At 34.7% G+C, this 25,951-nt stretch overlaps 1 protein-coding gene across 3 annotated transcripts; it reads left to right on the top strand.

The window, feature by feature from the left end:
- The first annotated feature begins 5,360 nt into the window (after positions 1 to 5,360).
- LOC128231938 (RUN domain-containing protein 1-like) lies at positions 5,361 to 25,951 on the top strand. 3 transcript variants are annotated; one of them, XM_052945196.1, is made up of 17 exons: positions 5,361 to 5,492; positions 8,544 to 8,696; positions 9,229 to 9,373; positions 10,035 to 10,127; positions 10,666 to 10,773; positions 11,451 to 11,563; positions 13,076 to 13,118; positions 13,757 to 13,847; positions 14,307 to 14,377; positions 14,868 to 14,924; positions 15,737 to 15,873; positions 16,286 to 16,394; positions 17,285 to 17,377; positions 18,089 to 18,199; positions 18,804 to 18,994; positions 21,352 to 21,446; positions 22,636 to 25,951. In XM_052945196.1, exons 2-17 carry the CDS (start codon positions 8,563 to 8,565, stop codon positions 22,740 to 22,742), a joined length of 1,698 nt encoding a protein of 565 aa, XP_052801156.1. In that variant the 5' UTR covers positions 5,361 to 5,492; positions 8,544 to 8,562; the 3' UTR covers positions 22,743 to 25,951. The 3 variants fall into 3 exon arrangements, with proteins under 3 accessions (XP_052801156.1, XP_052801154.1, XP_052801155.1); XM_052945194.1 differs by having other exon boundaries at positions 5,361 to 5,523; XM_052945195.1 differs by having other exon boundaries at positions 5,361 to 5,523; positions 8,536 to 8,696.

Below are 25,951 nucleotides of genomic sequence, written 5' to 3'. Positions count from 1 at the left end.
TAAAAAACGCAAAAAACAACATATCCCATCACAACTGATTCGTTTGCTATGGTGACACATTACTGCCGCAAGAAAACCTGGAAACGTTCGCGAATCGTTTCATGGCAATGACATTTAAATACTCGCGAAAGTTGATTTTTTTAATGATTTAGCCTATTCCATAAATGATTTTCAGTGGCTCTAACTGTCTTCGTATTGTTTATATATCTCCCGTATCTCAGTCGTCCGTGCTCCGATTGGAATGAAACAGACACTGGTACACGCGGCTCGTCGATACCTTTCCGGCGGTACCCGGATCGAGCAGATCGCACTGCGGGTTGGCGAATGGCGAGCGTTCATATTTCTCCCCGGGCTCGCCTCATCGGCGAGGCGAAAACACCGTGAAATCCCCGTACTTTTGCCTGCTGTCTTGTCATTTAAAAAAAAACAAAGCCCATATCCAAACACAGATTGATAAGTTTGCTATGGTGGCATATTACTGCCGTAAGAAAACAACACAAAAGAATTGCAATTGAAAGTTTGCTGTACTACATACAATAGGCAAACGCTCGCGGTAGGTTTGTGGCAGTGGGCGGACCTTTAAACACCCGCGAAAGTTGAAATTCTTAATGATTAAGAATAGTACTTAATGATTGCCCATATGCAGTTTCATTAGCTGTAAATGTACTCTAAATAACTATTTCTTGGTTGACTCGTTCACAGATAGAGTGTGTTGGCAACATTATTTTTTTTAAATTGCTTAGATATAGTTCTTTAACTTACTTTTTATGAACAAATACCAAGCACAAACTAGCAGATATTTTGTTGACAGAAGTTTGTAACTTCAAGCCTTAGGTCATTCATTTTTCGATAGGACTTACGTAAAGATTTAAGGTTGCTTACGAATATAAATGCTTCGATGCGATGCAGTCGCGTATCCATTTGTTTGGTGTAAGTATACACCAGCGGATCCAGGGGAGGGGGACTTTGGACTAGAAATCGTTAAAAATTCCTTATGGCAGTACCCCTAAATCGCCCTGTCAACAATTAAAGTAAATTTCATTTGAATCTGACGGAGGGGCGCAAGTCAAAAGCCCCTAAATGACGCCCCCTCTTACATCAAATCCTGGAGCCGCCCCTGGGTTAAACATACTAACGCGCTTATATGACGTTTTAGTGGTGCACAAACTATTGTGTAAACTACCCATTTAGCTACTGTTTATATCTACCGCTTCACCTGATTAAAATCAACAACGGCTGACTGCTGATTTACTGAAATAAATGTATTAGCATATTTGAAGTATACTGCCTTCTCCGTGGACAAAAAATGTTGACCACAAACAACGCTTTTCGGCAATATTTACCATTTTCTGTTTTTGTTCTTTTTTAAAAAAAAATAATTGCTTACAGTATATTCAAACTTTTTATGAGGTTTTATCAAAGTTACAAATATTTTGTTCGCATTTCGCATGAAACTAATGTCGATGTTTGATCTTTTAAAGCGTGAACGAGTCCCTTTAAAGCTGCACTCTCACAGATTGATCGTTTTGACAACTATTTTTCTTTATTTTTTGTCTTGGAACGAGTCATTTTTTTGCGAAAATGCATGGACTGCCACAACACCTTATGCGATCTGATCTTTTGTAAGTAATATTTTATCATTTGTTTGCAGATATTTACGCAAAAGTTTGCTTTTTCCAAGACAAAAAATAAAAAAGGTATAAAAAACGGTATATCTGTGAGAGTGCAGCTTTAATTAAAGAGGCATAATAGAGATTGATGCATTTTTTTTTAATGCATTATCATGTTTATCTCTTTTTACTTTAATGATCAAACCAAAACAAACGTATGATTTGTGTACATATAAAAACACATAACCGATATTTTGGCGCTTCTTTAACAGGGGAATTTGTGGCCACGTGAATATTTGCTAATATGTTTACTATTAATTTTATAAAAAAAAACAAATATATAAAAAGGCTTATATCTTTTTATCTTTACACAAATCAACTGCTTTAGTTTTTGTTTTGACATTTAAAGTAAAATTATTTAAACATAAAGTTTATAAAAACAAGCAAATGTTTGCAGCAACTTAAAGGTTGCCGTTGTAAATAACTCATTACGCGATTTTTCAGTGTCGTTAACTGAATCTACTTTAAATACCTCTTTGGTAAATAAGCCTTCAAGGCATCTTTAATTTTCCACTGTTCAAAACACCTATATCAACATTTTATTGTCTCTTTCAGCACATCGGTGCAAATAATTCAATTGCGTCTAGTCTGGTGATATAACGTTAAGTAAGCTTGTTTATGTACTCGATAGCTTCACTAAATGACCTGTTTAAGCGTCTGGGTTGAGACATTACTATCGAATTTCATTTTGTTACGCCAAGTCCTTTTAATTCGGAAAAAAAATATTTATTTTTTCACACATAACAAAATAACTGTGTTCATAACACGTCCGGCCTAAAAACATGAATGTCGGCCGATTTTCATGAAACTTCCTATTTTCATTACGACAGGCGTCCGAAACTTATGTCAATAACCGCACTTCATTTCGTGATTTAGATCTAATCGATATTATTCAAATTATGTTCATGATTTAAATCGACAATATTTGCATATCATTGCTTACATTTACATCATTCGTGCGAAAAAAGCGTATCATTATTTTGATAACTCTTTATAAAAGTGTAGATCTACGAGGGCTGTCCCACTAAATCGTAGATATTGTTGATAAAAAAATATACGACGTCACGTTAGAAAAATATTTTGCATCTAGTTTAATCAATAATTTATATAACAAATCAAAAACAAGAAACAAGAAAAACTGAAACGTTATTGTTTAATTAATTTTTCATACAATGTATATTACTTAAAGAAAGAACACTTTGGGCTTATACTATGGTTATACTTGGAAAACCGATGTGCTCTTTTTTTAAAACTTTTTATATTGAGACGGTGTAACCGCTCCCCTCTCCACCCCACCCCCGACCCGCGGGCGATTACCATTCACTTATTTATGATTGCCTGCATGCCTCCGTATTTTTGTTTGTTTGTGATTTTTTGGTCTTCATATTACATTAAAGGAATAAAAAAACAACAATAAAAAACGTTCCTTATCTATGCAATGGGTGAAACTAAGGGCCACGGGTGTCCAAAATGACACATACAGTGGCCTTGTAAACACAAAATGATAGGCACGTGCGTTAAAGCTGCAGGCTTTCACAGATTGAATGTTTTGATATTTTTTTTTATTTTTTGTCTTGGAACGAGCCGATCTCTGCAAACATCCATGGAAACCAGTTAAATAAGACTGTTGACAAAAAATTAGATCGCAGATTTTTATATTGAAGTTCAACAATTGATGTTTTATGCATTTTTCTTAAACCGTTAGTAACAGTTTAGGCCATAAAACATTTTTTTGACGGAAATATGAAAATCTACGCGCTGAATCTGATTTTTTGTGAACAATCTTAGATCATTGGTTTGCAGATATTTACGCAAAAAAAATGCTCTTTCCAAGACAAAAAAAAAGTGAAAATGGTAAATCTGCGAGAGTGCAGCTTTAACAGAAGCTAGATACACATCGAATCTCGAATGCTAGACGTGTTTGCACATTATTACTGATACTTTTGATTACGCTATTTTTATATTTCTAATAAACCCTTACATTATTTTGCTTCGTTATGCACCAGTCAATTGTACCCCCCCCCCCCCCAGGTCCGGGGATATACCGGGGAGAGCCGGGGAAATGGGCCGTGTATTTACTTTCCAGGTGGCCCCGCTGTGCCGGATGAATGCGGTGGTTTTGTCTTCCCGCCAAATATAGCGGGAAATGGGCCTTACCTAGAGTCCCTTGGGTGCGGTGGCATCTGGCGGGGGTTTCACGCGCAGTTCGTCCCCGCAGGGCGGGGACTTTGCCCGGGCTTGGCTGGACCGAAAGTCAAAATCCCCGCTACTCCCCGGACCTGGGGGCCGTGGTTACAATTGACTGGTGCATTATAAAACTGGTAGGGCAGTCAATGTATAAAATAAATATCACTTACAGATGCACTATTACTCCCACATAAGATTTACCACAATTCATACTATTGTTTTATTATTACAAAAAGATGAATACATGTCGAAAACAATGGTTCTAATGAAGGATACCTATTTTGATTTTAAAGAAATGTGCATAAAACACAGTATTTCTACCATTTGAGATCATAGTAGATCACAGTAAATCTTTTAGCACTCACGAATCATTTAATATTTTTGCGTTTTCAGCTATTAAATACTCGGTTACAATCTTGTTATCAGTAATTAATATTTCCCATAAATGCATTACTAAGTAAGTAAATATATTTGTTATACATGTGTATGCATTGATATTGAAAAAGAATGTCACTTTAAGAGCAAAATTTCAGAACAAAATGTTCCAATTGCTCGATTTATCGAAAAATGTCAAATTATTAATTTGAAACGCAAACTGTAATGTTTTTTACCAATCTTAATGTAAAGCAACATTCGTATTACCTCACCTTAGATTCAGTTTCGGGTTTTATTTGCAATATCGGCAGTATATATAAGCCATGAACAAAACACATGTGTAGAAATGTACACAAATTGAACAGGTGACCATGCTGACCACGACGCACGCGATGCACGGGAAATTCGCATGACATTGTCACGCACAAATATAATGTTTTTTACATGAAATAAACAAAACACTGTCTTAATGGTTGAAATATGTATCGACACCCTATAAACTAATGTTAATATTAGACAAACACTTTGATGATAAATACTGTGAATATAACATAAACTGAGAAATGAAATACTGATGTGACGCCATGACCAAAAGGTCAATCAAAAACAAAATACTGATTTCTTTGTTTATACTAATATAATCATAAACAACATGTCTTAATAATCTGCTTTTAATTAGTTTAATGTGAGGAACGTTTTGACTCGTGTTTGGGGACGTTTCGCCCCATAGGACGTTATGACTTCGGGACGTTTTGCACTAGACTAGTACCCTTATTCTCTTTTCTACAATTTTTTTTATCAAAAAGTAACGTAGGGTACCAGTCAATTTTGCTCTGCAACCAATTTGCCCTTTCATGTTGGACTTTTAAAAAATAAACGATACAACTACAAGAACCGTGAAAACATAGCCTTTTCGAACATTTTGACTTAATGGTTTTGCAGACTCTAGTCCTAAATGAAGTGCTAATTCAGACTCCGGTCCAAAAATAAACGGGTTTCCGGATTCCACTGGGGGAAGCCGAGGGATTGACACCCTCAATTACAATCATAAAATAGTTGAATGTAACCTTTAATTATTGTTCCTGCAAATCTAATATTTCGCAGACACCGGTAGAAAAATAACCCGGATGTTGACAACAACTGGCAGATGGACCAGCGTGGGAGTTTGGTGTTTAATATTTCATGAAATATGTTATTGGTCTTCTTTTGAAATAGGCAATACTCTTAAAACAAAGCAGTGGATAAGAAACATTCGAATGCGTATGTTTTAAACCCCCTATTTGGTAGTTTAGTAAGTGTACTTTCATTTTGGCAGATTTTGATTATTTTTTTTATTTTCCTGATCTAGAGGAAGAGCAATCCTAACATATGTTGTAGTTATTTGGGAAAATATACGTCTTCTTTTTAATACCATGTCAAAGGAACTGTTAATGATGTTAATATCTTCACAAGGTTGTTTTATACAGGTCCAATCCACTTATTTACCATTCTGTTTAATAACGATGGATTTATCCACATGTTGAATGGTTTATTTACATACATATATTTAAATTGCTTAGTCCTTTGTATAGATAGAACTATACATTCACATTGTATTTTATAACACTCAGGAGTTAAGATGTTGTTTTCTTCAATATTGCACTCCGATTGGATTAGCGCGATGTCAATTAACCAATGATGTACAACGTTACAAAAATCAGCTTTTCTTTTATACAAACACAGGGTTCGAATTTAACTTTTTTTGATACTCGCAAATTTTTGCGAGTGCTTAAATTTTCAACTCACAAAATCGGACACCCACTCGCATTTTTTATGGGCAAACCTTTATGTTTGCTAGGAAAAAGTATATCTTGATAGAAAATAATGGCTTAAGGTATAGTGTAATTGTTTTAATGAATGATCATGTAATTGTACAATAAACGATATCATCATATATATATGTAACACTGACAGTACCAGTGCTCCAGCCAGGATTTAAAAGGGCAGGGTGGAGTTTTGAAAAGGGCAAGCTACATGAGTCGTGTATAGGTTGGGGTGGTTGGGGGGGGTCCACCCCTGTCACAAGGTGTTTGTTTTTTGTGGGGGGGGGGGGTCTCCCCCTAGAATTTGTTTTGTTTTTATACTCAATTTAAATCATTTTCCATGATTTTCAGACTTATACAAAATGGTGTTGTTGTTTTTTTCTCAAAATTTAGAAGGGTGTGTTTTAATATCAAAATTAAAATTTGTCTTTTTGTCTGTGGTAGTATGATTGTACTTGTTTGGCATCTTCTTTAGTGCAATGTCACATATTTCTTTTAAAAGTTTGTAAGATGAAGACAAAAACAAACACAGTTAAACATCAAATAAATAGATACACACAAAAAAATAAATGTAGGGGACGAATCTTAGTTTGGTACGATCGGGTTTGGGTATGAATGTTACATTCACCCTGTTTGTTATTTAATTGTCTTTGGTAAAATAATGTTTAATATGCTGATGTTTTAGAATAAAATGACAATAAAAATCACTACCCTGGTTTAAAAAATCACTTATTAAACATAGAACATTGATAAAATAACTCCGAAAATCGTTCTGATAAAATGGCGGTTTCGGCGAATTTTGACAAGATCGTGGACATGAAAAGTAAATACTAAATAAAGCATCAACATAATTTTGTGGATTACAAAGAAATTTTCATCATGAATATTTTATAAATAAACTTTCAAAACATTTACTGAGAAGGTGATGTATTTGATTGTATTAGCGCCACCTTTCTTATGTTTACATATCGGCAGTGCCGTCTGCTTCAAATCAGCAATGTTGAAAATGGCAAGTCTCGTCTGTACAATACAATAAACAATTATTTTCAAAGATTTAATTGTGCTTCACAACATTTTTCACCATCCCTTCGCATTTTCTGTCGCATTTTACGAACTTTCATCATTGGTTGAACGAGTTCTCAATGTATATTCTGATTGGCTGACATTTAATAGGCACGCCTCCTGCCGATGTTTCCCTATTTGGCTCTTCCTAATTATCGGATTAGTAGATGACCGATTATGAATACACAGGTCGTCAGCTCACTACACAAATACACAATTAGCTGTCATAGGACTTGGTCAAGGCACATGGAAAGATGAAAGGACAGTACGGCATATTTTAAGCAATCAATGGGGGCATGGTGACACCTAGCGGGAACACTATTATCATAAGTATTACGTAATTTGTCTCAATTATGACAGCGGATTAAGGGCTGTCAATCTTTTATAATGATTTCAATAGTAAAAAGGGCACTAACGGGATATTTGGGGCTAATAGAGCATTTGTGAAAAGGGCACTACTCAAAAAGGGGGCAGGGCGGTAAGAAAAGGGGCACGGGCGCTGCGCCATTGAAAAACGGGCTAGCTGGAGCACTGAGTACGAACAACGGAAGTCTGATCAGGCCAGTATTGGTCTGTGCAAAACGTTCCTTTCGTCATCTGTGTCGAGGGTCAATTTAATGTTCCACTCCCTCTTCCACATAGTAGCAGTTTTAACGAACGAATTATTTCATTTTGGCTTCTTTTTTTGAACTGATTGATCATTGCCATCCGTCGTCGGCGATTTTAAAATCAACATGCGTAAAAAAAACTTATCTTTTAGCTTGTCATCATTATACAGACTGTGTCTTGATACGATAATCGCTAAATACCGCCACCAAAAATGGAAACGAAAGACCAGTCTACAAAAATACATAGTAACGAGTACCTGCCACATAATAACGAGTACCTGTCTGTGCGCACAACGTTAATCTACGTCATCAATTTCTGCGTGATTATCGGAAAACGATAGTAGGCATTTCTAAAATTAGTTTTATATCTATTGTGCAGGAATTAATCATCGATTATGATCATATCTATTTCGAGGAATGCATATTTTCTGCAAATTTTTGCGGGTGTCTTTAAATTCAACTCGCATTTTTCAATTTTGGCTCGCATTTTGTGAGTGTGCGAGTGCTTAATTCGAACCCTGAAATATATGTTGTCAGTTACACTTTGTTTAGAACAAATATTCAATTGTAGAAGATACTGCTAATTTTTAATCACAATGAATGTTTTAAAAATATATATGTAAGTATTGATCACATTTTTCTTGCGTTTATGCTGTATGAACGCAGTAGGGTAAGCAAGCAAATTACCAAGAAGCACTAGGGTGTTTTTTGTAATTTGCTTGTGTGCCCTACTATATTCAATCCTTAATTATATACTTCTACTACACTAAAGAATTTACAATGCCTAGTTGTGTTAATGTTAATAAGAGAATTAATGTTAAAACTTTTCATTTCTAAAGAGTTGTGATCATCGTTAACATGGCAACAACATCAGAAGACAACTACGACAGTCATGATGACCCAGACTATGACTCAGACCGTCCAACTGAGCGCTGGGCACCACTTGGAGCGGTGTCGGATATAGAACCCACAACATCGCACTCAGAAATTAGGTTAGAATATTCAACGGTCAAAACTTGCATACGCTCACGTCATCAAATTAGTCTTTTGGATGAACAAGCCTGAATTCACATACTACTGCTTGGCATTACAATTTTGAATGGGCTTGTGCTAATTTTGACCACTGAGCTCACAAGTAAAATATTGCATACCTGCAGTTTAATATTTCTTTTGAAATTTGATTCTTAGCTCTACTGGCCAAAAGCCAGTCGTACGTCGTATGTGCGTCCGTGCATGCGTCAGTGCATCTGTAAACAATTGCTTGTGAACAGTCTTCAGTTTTGACTATATCTTGATGAAACTTGTACAGTATTTAGATATCCATCTGAGTTTTTTTTGTTCAAATCATAGATGTCAGTTATTTAATATCACATAAAGGAAGTTGCATGGTTGTTTTAAAATAGCTAGAATGAATGAGTAGAACTACTTATATTTCATTTATCATGGAGCAATATCTATATTAAAATGGTATCATGATTTAAATGTAAAATGTTCCGAATTTATTGTTCAAATATTTAATTCCAGCCGTCACAGTGAGCGCGAGGAGCTAGAACGTCTGGAAGAGGAACAAGAGCAATTAAACTCCTCTCTCCTTGCCCTTACCACACACTTTGCCCAGGTCCAGTTCAGACTGAAACAGATTGTCAGCTCTGATGATGATCAGAAAGAGGTGATAGTTGTTGATAGATGCAGCGCTTTCACAAACTAAAAATACAATTTGAAAGTGTCAAAATGTTCCAGACTATCCAATCGAAAATATCTTATTTTGTTGATTTTTTTTTGTCAAAATGTTGGAGACTATGCAATCAACAATGTCTGATCTTATTGATATTTTTTTTGTCAAAGTAGATACACTAGTGATGATAATCAGTGATGATCATATAATGCTTATTTAAGAACTTAGATTGTTGCTCATACAAAATTAAGTTTGAGATTTTGGGCCCAAATAATAATTAAATAAAAAAAAAGACGAAAACAAACAAAGTTTATGTTTGGAAACGGTAGGGACAAAAAAGACTGTACTAGATGATTTTGCTTAAATTTGATCCTGCTTTTAATACATGGCAGTTTTGCTCCTGGACTGTTAAATTGTCTTTCATAAATGTTCGATTTTGTATTGTATACCTATGTAGCTTTTAAAAATCTATAGTAGTTGGAGAAATATCTCTAAGCTTCCTACAGTATATAAAATGTGTACAGTTTATAAAATAATTAACAACACAACCAAGAAAATGTTCCATTGTTTCTTAACTATTGGAATGTAGAATGCAGAGTATGATGGTAAAATCTTTATTTAAATTTGAACTAAACATGAGCATGTATTGTTACAGCGACTGTTGAAAGAACTGGAGGAGTTTGCCTTCAGGGGGATCCCAGACGTGAGGGGATGTACATCACAAGATGCTCAGATACTTGAAGAAATGGTAAGTGTTGACCAAACTTTTACTAAAGCAGGAATATTGTACTCATTGCTATAAGTATTGACAGGATTGTAATTTGGACTGTCATTAAGTATCAGGAATTAACTGGGCCAGTTATCCCAGTTGGTTGAGTGTCTGACTTGCAAGCAGGGGTTCCCAGGATCGATCCCATCACCTGGATCCCATGACTTGCCTCATACTTTTCTGCATCTATGACTGTAAAATTAATTTTGTGTATTCAGAAAGGAGTTATAACCCCGTTGAGTATTTGTGTATTCTTTTTAAATGCATTCTTTTATTGTATTGTTATATTATTATTGTTTACAACACATTAGAGTTAAGTAAAATTCAGTTATTACATTATTTGGTTATTTCTATACTTTGCTAGAATTAATAAACAACCAATCATATAATTATGGAATATAAATAAGCAAACACTGAAAATACAATGTAGTGTAATATAGATATCAATAGATGGAAGTTGTGTTAACCCTTGCATCCAAAATACTTCAATTGGAGGTCAATATTTGTTATTTTTCAGTCTGACCGCGAGCATGAGGTGAAGTTGACAGAGCAGAGAGAGAAACAAAGAGAACTTATCACACAGCTGAAATCTCAGCTGGAGAACCTTGAGACTTATGCTTATGAGGTAAATGATATGGGGCTTGATACTCTGTGTTATGTGGTAAAGGATATAGGGCCCTAGACTCTGGGTTATGAGGTAAATTATATACGACCTGAGACTCTGGGTTATTAGGTAAATGATATTAGGCCTGAGTTTTATGCTTATGAGGTAAATGAAAGAAGGCCTGAGTTTTTGGGTTTTGAGGTAATGATATAAAAATTTAGACTCCGAGGTCAATTAAAAATTGAAATCTAGTTCTGATTTTTTTATGTATCACAAACTGGTGATCACCTAATTATTTTTTTCCACTTGCCGTACTGGTGAGTGCATTTGACAAACCATAGGAGATCTGCTAGCCAGTTGTCATATAAAGAAGCAAAAAAAGTGGTCCTATATCTGCTCCACACTGGACTTCCATATTGAAAAGCTAGATATTCCAGATTCTTGATAATACCAGTTGGTTAACGCACAATTTAATATATCTGATGGGTTAAATAATTGATTAACCTACAATGGACCATATGTCTCCATTTTACGGACTAGAGATATTATGGAGCTGACAATAGGTATCTGATCAAGGAACAAAAAGTAGTATTTGATCAGCTATGGAATACACCTGACCTATGTATTAACAAGCTATGTCAGCTAGCCAGATTGTTTGATATTCAGTTATAAACTTGTCAAATGTCTTCGTTTATCAGACTGGAGATATTGAGGAATTGCCGACCAGTCGTCAGATGGAGAAACAAAAGGTGGTCTTAGATCAACTCCGGAACACACTAGACCTCCGTATTGACAAACTAGATAGTCTGAGGTAAGGACGCGTAGAGTTGCTTTGGGGAAGTATTGAGGTTTATTAGGTGTAACAAAAAAATGTTTGTTTCCATTTTCCCTGCCTACCCTATTTATTCATTGCCATCAGACATTTTACTGGACTGTTTTATATTCTTTGGGATACATCTTTTAGTAGATTCTTGCGATGGAAAGATGCGTAAATGTTATGTTTCTATAGTGTGCTCTTGGTAACATTACTCCAAACCAAATGGCGCCAAATTTAACTCTGACAATGTTATTCAGACCCCTAAACATAATAATCTCGACTTAACCTCCCTACCGATTCTAAAAAATGAAAAAATGGGGAGGGGGGCGGGTGTTGTGGGCAATTAAATTGGAAACAAACAAAAACACTTTTTTGGCCTTAGAATGCACTGGGTTGTGTGTGATAGGGATTACTGACAATTTGAATTTGTGGAAATGATTGCTGCTTTTAGTTTGGTTTTTGAAATGAAGAATAATAAGATGCTTTATAAAATCTTATTGCATGAATTTTAAATGGCTATGAAAGTAGAAGTACAAATAGGCACATAATAAGAAAATATCTGTTCATCAATTAGTCTGTATTTGTATTCATTATGATGATTTTAATAATAAACATACTGCATCATAGAATAGTTTGCACATTTGAAACTAATACACTGTGGAGCCATTTCATCAATGCATGTATTGTATGATCGTTTTTTTCAAATCAATACTTGTGATTAATTTTTTTTTTTTTTTTTTAAACTAAGACCATTATTTGCTAGTTTAGGTAAAGTTTATTTGTTTTTGCAAGCAACACTTAATTTGGTCAGTGAAACTCAGATAATATTCAAGTTCTTTATCTTACAATATTTTGTTGTATTATATTGATAAGATGGTCCGATTGTGCTTGAAAACAACCTCAATTGTGTGATTACTTACATGTAGCATCCTGAATGGCATAAATTCCAGCCATAATTATGCCTCAGAATATCACCTTGCTACATATTTTCTTTGACAGTGAATAATAACCTGATGCTGTTAATGATGTGATATACCTTTTACATTTTTGCTGTGTTTTAAATTGCGCAGTCCCCTGCAGCTAATTATATAAAACCTGAATAACTTGTCCACTTGTAGTAATTATAAGATATATACTGACCAATCAATACACACTTTAGCCTCACAAAAGAATTAACCAGTTTAATACAACTGGCTGCATTTGTCAATCAGGCAATAAGCTAACCAAATGAGAATATATTTACTTAAGTGCCAATTTACAGCGTTAAATACATAAAACGTCCCTATATAGCCAATTTCAATGCTATTTATTAATGACGTAACGTCACACTTTTTTATAGTTATTACACGTAGTTATATATAAAAATATATATGGACGTTACTTCATGATGACGATGTCATTTATGATATAAAGTACGTGATTTGAATATGTTACTAACCAGCACACCTTGAATGTGTGGGTGTGTGATTACACTAACAGTGCATGTGTTGTGTGGTGGTGTTTCAGCACGGAAGAGCTAAGGCAGGTGGTGGACCATGCTGTCGGACAGGTAACACTAACACTCACTTGTTTACTACACCGAATCTTGTTGCTTTTTTTCAAAAAATGGGGAATTGTTTACACCCCTTTTGTGAAAATTACCTTAAAATGTTGTATTATTTCAATAGTTTTAATATTATTAAAAAAGAGTCATAAATTTAAAGTTACTCTTTCCTCCAACTAAATGGAGGTTTAAAGATAAAAGTACTGATATTCATTTATTTGTTTTGTAGTAATGATCAAAATTCTTTGATTAACTTCATAGTATTGATCAATATTCCTTATTTATTTCACAGTATTGATCAATATTCCTTATTTATTTCACAGTATTGATCAATATTCCTTATTTATTTCACAGTATTGATCAATATTCCTTATTTATTTCACAGTATTGATCATATTGTAGAGATTTTGACATTAAAGAATTCTCAGTTTTAAGACAAAAATACATGTGTATGCAAAACAGTTCAATATACATGTATGATTAATAAGTTTTGACCCCTTTTAAAGAAGTTGTATTTAACTTTTTTTCACGATAGTCGCGATAAACTATTTCCTATGTCGCAAAAATCTACTTTGGCTGTATGAAGTAAGATTCTGAAGCTTGGTGCATGCTTGATTTTCATATGAGCTTATCTGTGTCTGCAGATCGTGAATCCAGCAAAAGTGAAGGAAAAACTGGTTAATCAACTGAAGACTCAGGTCACAGATCTTGAACGCTTTATCGACTTTCTGCAAGGTATGCTAATATATAGGATTATAACAGTATGAAAGATTTTTTTATAGTGTCAGAGAATGTTTTTATTTTTGGGGGGTCATATTTATTATATCATATAAATGTTAAAAATGTGAAAGTAAATGTAGCTAGCAAAAACTTAAACCTTGATCATTAGGCTGTTTATATGACAACTTAACCATTTAATGGCATATAAACATAACCACTCACTGGTATCTGCTTTTTCATGTAACAAATGTACTGGTATTTTATATAGTCAATGACTTATTGTTAATCGTACACAACAAATACCAAACAAGAGGTTGATGTTTCGACCCCCACCAGGGGTACTTTCTCATGACATCTGCAATGTCATCAGTAGTACTGATATCTACCCCGGAAACAGACTAGAGAGAATCATATCAAAGATAAGCTGTCTTCATTATAGAGCTAAAATAAATCTTATTTTGCTTGGTTTTGTAGGGGAGGCGACTAGTCCTGGACCTCTTGGGAAAAACAGGTGTACCTGTCCAGTACATGCCAAATCCAACAAGGTAGGAAATATGGAAAAATGCTTTAAGTGAGAATCTGATCCGGAAGTAAGTTTGATATTTGATAAAGATATTTACCAGTGTTAAGAACTCACTTGGGATATTAACTTAACCCTATATTTGGTTTGGAAAATAAAACGTGTGTGTTGTTCACAATGCCGTAAGTAGCATATCTTTCATCATTAGAGGAGCTATCTGTTGTCTTCCCTGGAACCCATTTTGACAGATGTGCGGTTACTGCTCATGCGCGCTTTACTCTCGTGATATCGGAACGCGAGCTCGCTGACGTCATCGGTCAAAGCTGGCTCAGTGCATAACCTGTATTATGAGTTAATACACCTGTCATATTTCAATATCGTATCAACCTGGAAAAAAATCATTTCCCATCGACAACTCCTGTTAGCTCATATCAGATGTAAATTGTACTCGTAGAACAGTAAAAAAATAAAAATTTACATTGTACCGTTCATATGTATATATATATATATTTCAGTTCACATTTGACGAACAAACAGTGAGCAAAGACAGGAAAGACCCCAGTATTACAAAGGTATGATATTTGGAAATGAACTTGTAGGTTTTGTGAAGAAACAGTATAGGTCATGTCCATAGCCTTATGTCCATGGCAGCAACAATTGGATAGACTTATATCTTGTCACTTTCTTTTTGAAGGAAAAAGGTTGAGGAATAGTCACAGATTTAGTGTCGGCATTGTCGTCTGCGTGCAAAATATTAAACTTTTCCCATAACTCAATAAAATGCTTGTTAAATATTGTTTATGGATATAACTCAAATTCTATACGACCTGGGTAATAAAATATCATAAAAGTAATTGCCCATGATCCTATTGATCGAGTGTTTGGGTGCAGAAGGTTCAAACCCTGGCCTTGTCATATTGAAAGAAGTTAAAATAAGGAACTAGTAGCTTCTGTCTGGCGTTTTGCATTATAGAAATGGTGTACTTGGTACTGATTTAAACCCAGTCAAGTTGTATCCTTTGTATTGGTGCTTTAGACTGAGAAATGCTTTTAGCCATAAAACATCTATATTTCGAGCGTTAATATTAAAAAATGCGATCTGATCATTTATCAGCGGTCTTATTTCACGGGTTTTCAGACATTAAAGCAAAATTTGGCTCATTCCAAGACCAAAAAGTAAAAAGTTGTCAAAACGGTCAATCTGTGACACTGCAGCTTTAAGACCTTGATTATTGTTCTAAGGATTACCATAGCCTAACAGAGTTGTTGAAGTAGTCGTTATCCATGATTGAAATGTTTCTGATCCCTCAGCTGGGTTATGTCAGTGGAACGCCAATAACTATGTTTATAGATTCATTACAAATAGAACTGGTTTTGTTCACAGGATAGCCACAGGCATGCAGAGATGTTGAAGAAAACGTTACACATGATGCAAGTGTTTCTGATCAATCAGCTTGGTTGTGGCAGTCGAGACTTTCAGAGGAATGCTATGAAGAAAACGACGAAAGGAAATCACTGGGGGTAGGCAGTTATTGAAATCATAGTTTCAATTCTAACATAACCCGCTACATTAAATCCAGAATTGTTATTGTAACAATACAAGCATTTTACCATTGCTGGGCTTTTGGGCTTGTGCTTATTTCCATCACCTGCTAGGAATGAAGCTTATATAACTGTTAACAGCTTTAATTTTGGAAGAATTTAATATATTGTTTTCCAGCTCCCAAAATATATGTATCATTTGTATTGTTTATCTGTTTTTCATCTAATACTGTATTTAATTGCGTAGAACTTTTGACACATTACATTTTAAACTCCATGATGTTTCTCTAAGTAGAACCTCATTGTTAGGCAGTTAAGGTTTGAACATTTTTCTTTCTTATTTTTTAGCAAACTTTCTATACCATGAAATGTCAAAATCCTAATGTTACAGTGATCTACGAGCCCGTCTTGAACTGGCTGTAGACAAGGTGTCGACAGCGGCCCGCTACCAACCCACTCAGGATGACGAAAGTGGGGACTACAACAGTGAATCTGAGGAGGTGAGAGTATCATTTTGGTTACTGATAATATAACAGGGATCTACTATCTGTACAGTAGTTTGCCGTAGACAAGTGATGTAGATGTTTTTGTACCATGAACACATGTATCTACAAACACATAACAGTTTTAAACCATGAACACATATATCCTCAAGCACATTGGTTTTTATACCATGAACACAAATATCTCCAACCACATGGGTTCTGACAAACCTTCCTGCTCCAGGAATGGGATCTAGTCAACAATGTTTACAAGTTATCTTAATCTGCATTTGTGGCAAAATATTGCGTGACTGGTTGTCAGGTTTTGACATAAGACAATACAATACGCTGCTCTAGTGTTAAAAAGAAATTATTTTTCTTTGAAATAGGTCAAACAGCTGAAAGTTTGATTATTTCAAGAGTTGTGTGGTGTCAATTTTAGCTCATCTGGGGCCGTATTCAATAAGCATCTTAGTAACAATTTTCAACTTAGTGAAAAATTGCCTTTTTTCTAATTTGAATTTTAAGAAAACGAACAATGTTTGTACACCAAAAATATGAAAATGAGCAAGAATATGGTCTAAACAATATATGCATATAAATAAATCTGATGAAAAGTAGCGGGTATTTAAAAAAATCAATGTAAAAAATTACGAAATTACGACTGAGTTGAAAATATTCACTAAGATGCTTATTGAATACGGCCCCAGGGCACAACGTGCTCGGGGTAAGCTATTGTGGTAGGTGGTTCGACTAATCACTTTCAAATGTTGTCATCAATTGGTTTGCTTACACTTAAGACAAGTCTTCAGAAATTTGGTAACAACAAATGTCTTACTTCAATAATGTAATCATTATTTAAAACCAAACAAGCATACCGGTACTGAAGTTTCTTTTATATTTCTCAGAGCCAGGAGATGAGCAGTCCCCTGCTGACACAGACAGTGAGAAAGGATCTGGCCATGGCCATAAGGGATCTTTTTCAGCATGGGCTTGTAGAGGTATGAAACAGGAATTTTATTTACAAAATGTTGTTACCTTTTAAGGGTGAAATATTTTATTGACTGGTTATTTATTTAAATAAAAGAAATACACCAAAACATTTGTCTCAAATCTTGATAGAAATACTGCATATAATAGAGTAGTTAAGGTTTGAAAGTTAAAATTGATGACAGTAATCACATTGTTTACTTCAAAGTTCTGATCAATAGGCCCAAATATGTTATCTGTTGATTAAGATTTACAAGTGATATTTAGTGAAAATCAGTGGTGTTATTTAATAGTTTTTGTATCTAAACAGGAATGGAGACTTGCCTTTTTTGACCTATTTTGCAACATTTAGAACTCAATACATTCGAAAAATGCCATTGTCAACATGTGTTCAGGCAATTGCGAGTGTCTATTAATTTGAATGCAGTCAAACTCTGTTGGCTCAAACTCCCAGGGACTGGCGAAAATACCTCGAGCCTTGGAAAATTCAAGTAAAGGTGTAATTCTAACATTTAATAGAACAAAATCGGTCCTTTCATCAAATTCGAGCCAACAAGAAATTGAGTCAAGCGAATTCAAGCCAACAGAGACCGACTGTTTATACATTCAGCTTCTGATAGAAACTCCTGTAGAGTATAATCATCTCAATTTCATCAATTCTGTTCTTGTAGAAACTAACCTGTGAACAATCTTAGTCCTATTGTAAGTGCCATGTATTACAGATGAGCCAAAACAGAACTCTTGTGCCGTGGGGCTGTTTGCCTTCCCGATCAGCCGCTATAACACGAGAGATGCACGCCTGGGATCTACTCCTCAAATACTATGAGATGAAGGTATGGTTAGTCACCTGTGCACCAGACCTTGAAATCATTTTCATATGTTAAAGCCGCAAAAATCCCTGCCCTGGTTGGAAGAAATTAGTAGGCTTGTTTATCAGATAAATAAACTATCACTCATGCAGTGCGATGCTGTACATGTGCTAAAAATAGCTGAAGTAAACAAGCACCAGAGCAGACAATAAAAATTACTCACTATGTTATGCATTGTACAATCTTTCAATCCAATACAGGAAAGTAAACACTGCCACGTGTATTTGTTTACAATCAACAGTTCATGACCCCATAAACTCCTCCCCAGATTTTTCAAATCTTTGACAGTTAACAGATATTTTTTTCACAAAGTACATTAATTGCATTTTTTCATGAAATTGTCTCTGCCATTTCATTTGAAATGTTGCAAAGAAGCTATATAAAAAGTTTTTAAGCAAAATACTTCTTGGTTATTTCACTATTTTAAAAAGGGGCTCTTAGATGTGAAGCATGTTAAAAATACCATAAAGACCTGCCCCAGCACCATCTAAATAGTCAAGTTTGGGGTTTAAATATAAGGGAATTCTAGTTCACCCTTTGAGTCCATTATTAAGTCTTTCTTTGACAGCATGGGCAGGAGTATAATCAGTCACCAGCCCGGAAGCTGTCTCAGTCGTTCCACCTGGAGATTGTGGGTGGCAAGGCTATCACATCCAAGCAGACGCTGCTTGGGGCTATAAATACAGTCCTCACTACCCATACTCACCTGAAGCGGTCTGAGGATTCACACTTCAAGGCGTTTATCTGCCTTGCACTCAAGTAAGTTTTAAGGCTGATATAATCATGTTCTCAAATTCCCATGAATAGTACTGTATTAAGATTTGTATCTTATCCATTTTTAGCTCCACTGGCCGAAGGCCATGGAGCTTATGTCGTCACAGATTGTCCGTCGTGAGTGCGTGCGTGCTTGCGTGCGTGCGTGCGTAAACTTTTACTTTAAACGACATCTCCTCTGAAACTGATAAGCGGATTTTGACAAAACTTCACAGGAATGTTCCTTTGGTGGTCCTTTACCAAAATTGCTCAAATGGTTCCGGTCCATTGCACAATATGGCCGCCAGAGCTAAAAATAGCAAAATCTTTAAACGACATCTCCTCTGAAACGGTTCGGCAGATTTTGATGAAACTTGACAGTAATGTTCCTTGGGTGGTCCTTTATTAAAATTGCTCAAATGGTTCTGGTCCATTGCACAATATGGCCGCCACAGCTAAAAATAGCAAAATCTTTAAACGACATCTCCTCTGAAACGGATAGGCAGATTTTGATGAAACTTGACAGAATTGTTCCTTGGGTGGTCCTTAACCAAAATTGCTCAAATGGTTCCGGTCCGCTGCACAACATGGTTGCCAGGGCAAAACAAATAGAAAAACCTTTAAAGAACATCTTCTCAGAAACCGATGATCAGATTTTGATGAAACTTAACAGAAATGTTCCTTGGATGGTCCTTTATCAAATTTGCTTCAATGGTTTCGGTCCACTGCACAAGATGGCCCCCAGAGGTAAAAATAGAAAAACCTTTAAACGACTTCTCCTCAGAAACCGATGATCGTATTGCAATGAAACTTGACAGAAATGTTACTTGGGTAGTCCTTAACCAAAATAGCCCAAACAGTTCTGGTCTGCTGCACAACATGGGCACCAGAGCTAAGAATAGAAAAAAACGTTAAACTACATCTTCTCAGAAACCGATTATCAGATTTTGATGAAACTTTACATAAATGTTCATCGGGATGCCCTTTAACCAAAATTGCCCAAATGGTTCCGGTCCGCTGAACAACATGGCTGCGAGAGTTAAAAATAGAAAAACCTTTAAGGACTTCTCGTCCGCAGTCTTCACGAAAAACATTTTAACCTACTAGCCAGTTGGACTAGCATAATGGCATATTTTACTAGTCCGAATGACAATCTAGTAGTCCGACTATTTTGCCACATTATAAAACTGTATGCTTGAGGTAAATACCTATTTCAATTGAGCAGCTTGCAGTTTGAGTAAACATTTCTTTATTATGATGCTCATGCAGTGATAGGGAGTGACATCCTTCTGTTGGGAATAGTGCTCCTTGTTTTTCAGAACCTATGGGTACTATGTAAAAACAAAAGGCATCTTGCTTGAATAGACTGTAATAATATCAACATGGTTAGAAAAGAAATGCCATGCTTTAATAGCTTTGATTACATTTTACTACTGAATTACCTCCCTTTAATAGAAAAAAAAATAATGTCTTAATTTTTCACGTATAGCATCTTTAAATAATTTTTAAACAATAATAATTTATGAGTAAACATATAAGCATAAAGTTCTCACAAAAAGATCAATTTAAAAACCTTACATTTATACATAGGAAAGTATATATAGACTGAACATTAATTTTCGTTTAAGTGACATTCTGAAAGTTTATGAAACAGCTATTTTTAGTAACTTAAATGGCCGAAAAGTGTAAGTGAAACACCAAGTCGATTCTATCTCGTCAGTTCTTGTTCAGGTTAGATATTTGCTTCATAATCTATTCAGATTAAATGTTAACCGATGATCAGATTTTGATGAAACTTGACAGAAATGTTCCTTGGGTGGTCATTAACCAAAATTTGTTAAATGGTTCCAGTCCACTGCACACCATGGCTGCCAGAGCTAAAAAATAAAAAAAACTTTATACGACTTGTCGTCGAAACCGATGACCTTTTTTCGATAAAACTTGACAGAAATGTTTGTTTGGTGCTCCTTTACTCAAATTGCCCAAATCATTTCGGTCCACTGCACAACATGGCAGCCAGAGCTATTAAAGTAAAAATTTTTTTTAAATAACTTCTCCTCAAAAATTGATGATTGTATTTCTATGAAACTTGACGAAAATGTTCGTTAGGTGGTCTTTGCTTGAACCTTTTGGCCAGTGGAGCACAGGCACTGATGTGCCTCTTGTTTTCTAGATATTGTCATATTGTATACCTACACTATTCTATTTGTTCTACTGTATATTGTTCAGTTTGGATTGTGAAATTCAAAAAGTATCGAATTGGTCTCCATCAGTATTGCATGTAATCGATTATGTTTTTTGTTTGGTTTTCAATTTATAATGTTCTTAAAGGAATATTATCATGGTTATTTTAACATTTCCAGTGAGGGCAAACTCCCCCAGTGGATGAAGTTGATCTTCCGTACACAGACACTAGTCGACAACTACTATCAGGATTGGAGCTATGTGGCAAGGACAGGTAAAAATTGTTTGCCACTGGATTTTAACATGCGTTGATTTCTTTTTCCATATAACATGGTAGATACAAAGGGATAATGTGGTCCTGCCTTGTCATTGTCTGCATACGCAGCGTCACATTTTCATTTCAGTTCTCTACCTTAGACATTTCTTCTTGGACCTTAACAAAACTATTGTTTTAATATCTGGACTGACATGGAATGAACTGAGTCTTCTATTCTTCCATTAAAAGTAGACATAAGTGCGGATTTTTATTATCTACATGTACTATGAATAGTTCAATAATAGTTCAATTATAGTAGTATGATTAGCTGGTCTAGTGATATTGTAGTCATCCTCTCACCAAAGAGGGCATTTCTTCAAATCTCTAAATGGGTACTTTCTCATGATCTTTCAAATTGCCTGTGGCAGTGGGTTTTTGCCGAGAAAATGGACTTGAGATTCATTTATAAACTTCACAAGCTTATAGCTATTCCATTTAAACATACCACACCCAGGAAGGCACTTTCAAATTGGACCTTCCCCCATCTACTCATTTTATAGCCAAAACAACAACAGGAACTTACCTCTATAAAATTTCTTAACATTGGTTGTCTGGGGTGGGTTAAATTTTAAGATGGAAAAGCCCTTAGTATAAATTAAATGAGCTGTTTTTGTGTTCAAAACTCTGAAAAGCTGCACTCTCACAGATGGACAGTTTTGATTTGTATTTTATTTTTTGTCTCTGAATAAGCTGATTTTGTCATCAGTGCTTCCAATTCAGTCATATAGAATAACTCACAATAGAACAGATCTCAATTGTTTAGAAAACTGCCGAATAACTCGTTTTTCTTAAAGTGATAGTAATGCTTTTAGCCATAAAAGATCAATTTTTGAATGATAATATGAAAAACTGAGGTCTAATTTTTCATCAGCAGTCTTATGTCACTTGTTTCAAGACATTTATGCAAAAATTGTCTCATTCCAAGACAAAAAAATAAAATATTTGTCCAAACGGTTAATCTGTGAGAGTGCAGCTTTAAAACAGGAAACAAAATGATGTATATCATTTAGTGTTAAACCCCATTTTATTTGAGCCTTTGTTATAACAAAGTCGACCCGTCTCAAAACCAACCTTGTACATGTTTGTATAATTGATGAAAGGTTATATCTAGCACATTAAATCAGCTTTGTTTTTCACTTTCCTGCAGGTTTTGATGATGCAATCAAGTCGCTGGACAAACTATCTCAGTACAAGTTCAATCTGCCTGTTGACTTGGCCATACGACCCTTCAGCAACATCAAAGACGCTTTCTGAACTCCAATGCTGTGCATCAAAGACGCTTTAAGAACTCTGTCAAAGACGCTTTCTGAACTCCATCAAAGACGCTTTACAAACTCCATCATGGACACTTTCCGAACTTTATTTAAGATGCTTTCCAAATTTCATCAAAGACCCTTTCTGAACTCCATCAAAGACGCTTTACAAACTCCATCAAGGACGCTTTCTGAACTTTATCAAAGACGCTTTCCGAACTCCATCAAAGATTCTCTTGAACGTCATCAAACATGCTTAAAATCTGTCAAATACTTTTTCATCACATCAAAGATGCAGTATGAACTCTTAAAATTTTGAATTTGGTGAAACCAATGAGCATTAAACTTAAGCTTACATAATCAGTTACAAAATTAATAAAACACTCACAAGCTTTCTTATATAGATATATGTTATATATATATCTTTCAAAATCTAGAATTTCAGTTTGCATTGAAATACAATGTATCTATAATCTATTTGAACAAATCTCTATGGCTTATTTATGAGAAGCATGGATCTTGGCAATATATGAAGTATTACCGGTATTATGGTATGGTAAGTTATTGTGTTAACTATTCCTAATGTTTTATTCCTGTTATTTCTCATTGTTGATTTTTAGCTGCCGTTTCAGCTCTGTTAAATGTCTCTTTTTATTGATTTCACTATCAACATATCTTACATGGACGTTGGCTGTTGTTTTTTTGCAAAACTCTGTAATTATACTTACATTTTTATGTGGCAATAGAGGTTGTGTTCTAGATATTAATTAGGTTAAGTTATCACCACACATATCGTTCAATCGCCTTTTGGAATTAAGACTACTGTGTATTTACAACAATAATAACTATTTCAAAACTATGAAATTTGTTAGTGAGCTTGAAGGAGTTTGTTTTATTTCACGTGTAAAAATTTCCAATTTGATTTGTGACTCTAATTTCACATTTTACTGAAATTCCTAATCTTGCAATATTTTGTTACATGCTTGTTGATAAAAAGGGTCCACTATGACAACATTCCAGTTCCTTGTTATATATTTTAAGGGTGGGGGAGGGGGAGTGATAAGATTCTTAGTGTCATTGGGCGGATTGTTCAGATCTTTGTTAAAGTTAACAACGTTGTTAACGTCACCATTGTTAACTTTCAAATCTTTATTATTTGGAATTAAAATGGACGCATTTGAGATCTGCAGTATTTCTATCGAGGTTTGAGACATCTGTTCTAGTGTATGTGTCTTATTTAAATATATGAGTATGTAATAAAATATTTCATCTCAATGATGTTGTTAATTACGTTGTTAACTTAAGCAAAGTTCTGAAAAATCGGGCCAATATATATTGAGGCTAGAAGAACTTATTCGCTGTCTCCCTCAAGCTGTCCTTGGTTACTTTAATCTATTGTGTCATGAAATCCCGATAATATTTATTAATCCTCAATTATGTGCAATACTTTGTTTTACATATGATTTTCTATGTTGTTTTTGTACATTCATTTGTTACTCAATCCTTTGAGATTTTGTTTTAATTCCAAGTTAACTAAGAAAAAAGGCCAAAAAATATGCATGCTGTTATAATCCGTTTTGTTTTGTTAAGAATTTATTGGAAATTAATTCTAAGGTTGTGGGTTAAGTTTTGTGATTTTTTTGTTGTCTTATTTATTTGTGTAATAAATGAATATATATATTTAAACAAAATATGCTGCATTTGACCTAGTCATACATATATAGCTGCGCTTAGATGGGGTGACAGATATATTTCCCATTTTAGTTTTAGAAATAGTAAAGGAATTGAATTATAAGATACCTTGAGATAATTTTGTTTCATTGAATATTTGAAGTTTACTCTGAAATGTATGAATCGGCATACAATAGTTTTTACAGTCTATTTGAGCACCAACTTACTTCTTAGACATTTTTAACTTGTCTGTTATTAAAGAAAAACTCTAGGTATTGTCATCGCCTTGGCGTTGTTGATGGTGTCAGCGTTGTTGATGGTGTCAGCGTTGTTGGTGGTGTCAGCGGCAAAATCTTTAACCTTGGACATAATAATAACTCAAAAAAATGCTAAAGATATTAACATAAAACTTTGTATGCATATGCTGCCATAAACAATATGCACATGTTTAGGAAGTTACATTACTCTGGCTTTAAAAATTGTTGAGTTATGCCCCTTGTTGGACCTAAAAACAAAGACAGATGAGCATTGGTGTTCACTCCACAGCACTCTTGTTTTGTTTATATGCTACATGTACATGACTATCTTAACATGTGTTTTTGCTCATTCCATCTTTATACTTGGGAACGATAACTATATTAATGTGTGCTTTTCATGGAATTCCATTACTACGTTCGGGAAACCAAAATACAGGTAGTTTTGAGTTAACAAAAGCTTAAGTTAATGACAATAGCGCTCATGACATATACTTTAATAGGTAGAAGGGTACTTTGTTACATATACACGTATACTGTAGGATAGTTTTATTGATGGAAATGGGAGAGGGTTGAATTTAGTGTTTAGAATTATTGATACATAAACAATGCAAATGCTGTTAAAAATATTTAGCTTTTCTTCATTTTTTGGGGGAAAATTCGTTTTTTTTTTCAAAGTTTCCTTTCGTATGAATTATTAAGTATTTCTTTTTTTTAGGGTCACCTGCAAATCATTGCAGACAAGTGGCAAATTTCTTCGTTGTCATCAGATATTGCATTGTCAGTTTCATACTTTCATTTCTGATCACAAACTTTGGTATGACTTGTTGTAGAGTCCTCAAACTTGGTATGGACATTAGTCATTGTCAGAATATGCCCCTTTTTTGTTTTAGGTCAGTAGGTCAAGGTTATGGTAACCTTTACTTGGAAAATGATGGTCGCTCCAGACAGGCAACACATCCGATTTGCGGAATTAAAGTTCTTGTTTATCAGTGATTATACGGCCTTGGATTTACATGCCAGTTTTCTGAAAAAAAATCTCACATGAAATATGTAGCATTTAAAGTTTATTTTATTATCTATATTTTGTTTTTCATTAAAAATATCTCTCTCTCTCTCCTTCGCCTTCTTTGTGAAATCCTTTTTGTTGAAATTCCATGGCTTATTTTAAAATTTATTTAACCAGAATATACCATGTTGATTTTCGTTTATATTCTTGTTCATGAGAAGTATAATAATAAAATATAAACAAATGTGAAAATAAAATAAATACCAAAGCAAGTTA

Source organism: Mya arenaria, chromosome 4 (assembly GCF_026914265.1).
Source record: "Mya arenaria isolate MELC-2E11 chromosome 4, ASM2691426v1".
Classification (NCBI taxonomy): Eukaryota; Metazoa; Mollusca; class Bivalvia; order Myida; family Myidae; genus Mya; species Mya arenaria.
This window is presented reverse-complemented; position numbering and strand designations above follow the sequence as displayed.

What these genes read in the sequence shown, in the direction of transcription:
- LOC128231938 (XM_052945196.1), top strand. Translation starts at nt 8,563, where the DNA reads ATGGCAACAACATCAGAAGACAACTACGACAGTCATGATGACCCAGAC. An exon ending in CTGATGATGATCAGAAAGAG is followed by an intron (nt 9,374 to 10,034) that starts GTGATAGTTGTT and finishes GTATTGTTACAG; the next exon opens with CGACTGTTGAAAGAACTGGA. An exon ending in TTCAGCATGGGCTTGTAGAG is followed by an intron (nt 17,378 to 18,088) that starts GTATGAAACAGG and finishes CATGTATTACAG; the next exon opens with ATGAGCCAAAACAGAACTCT.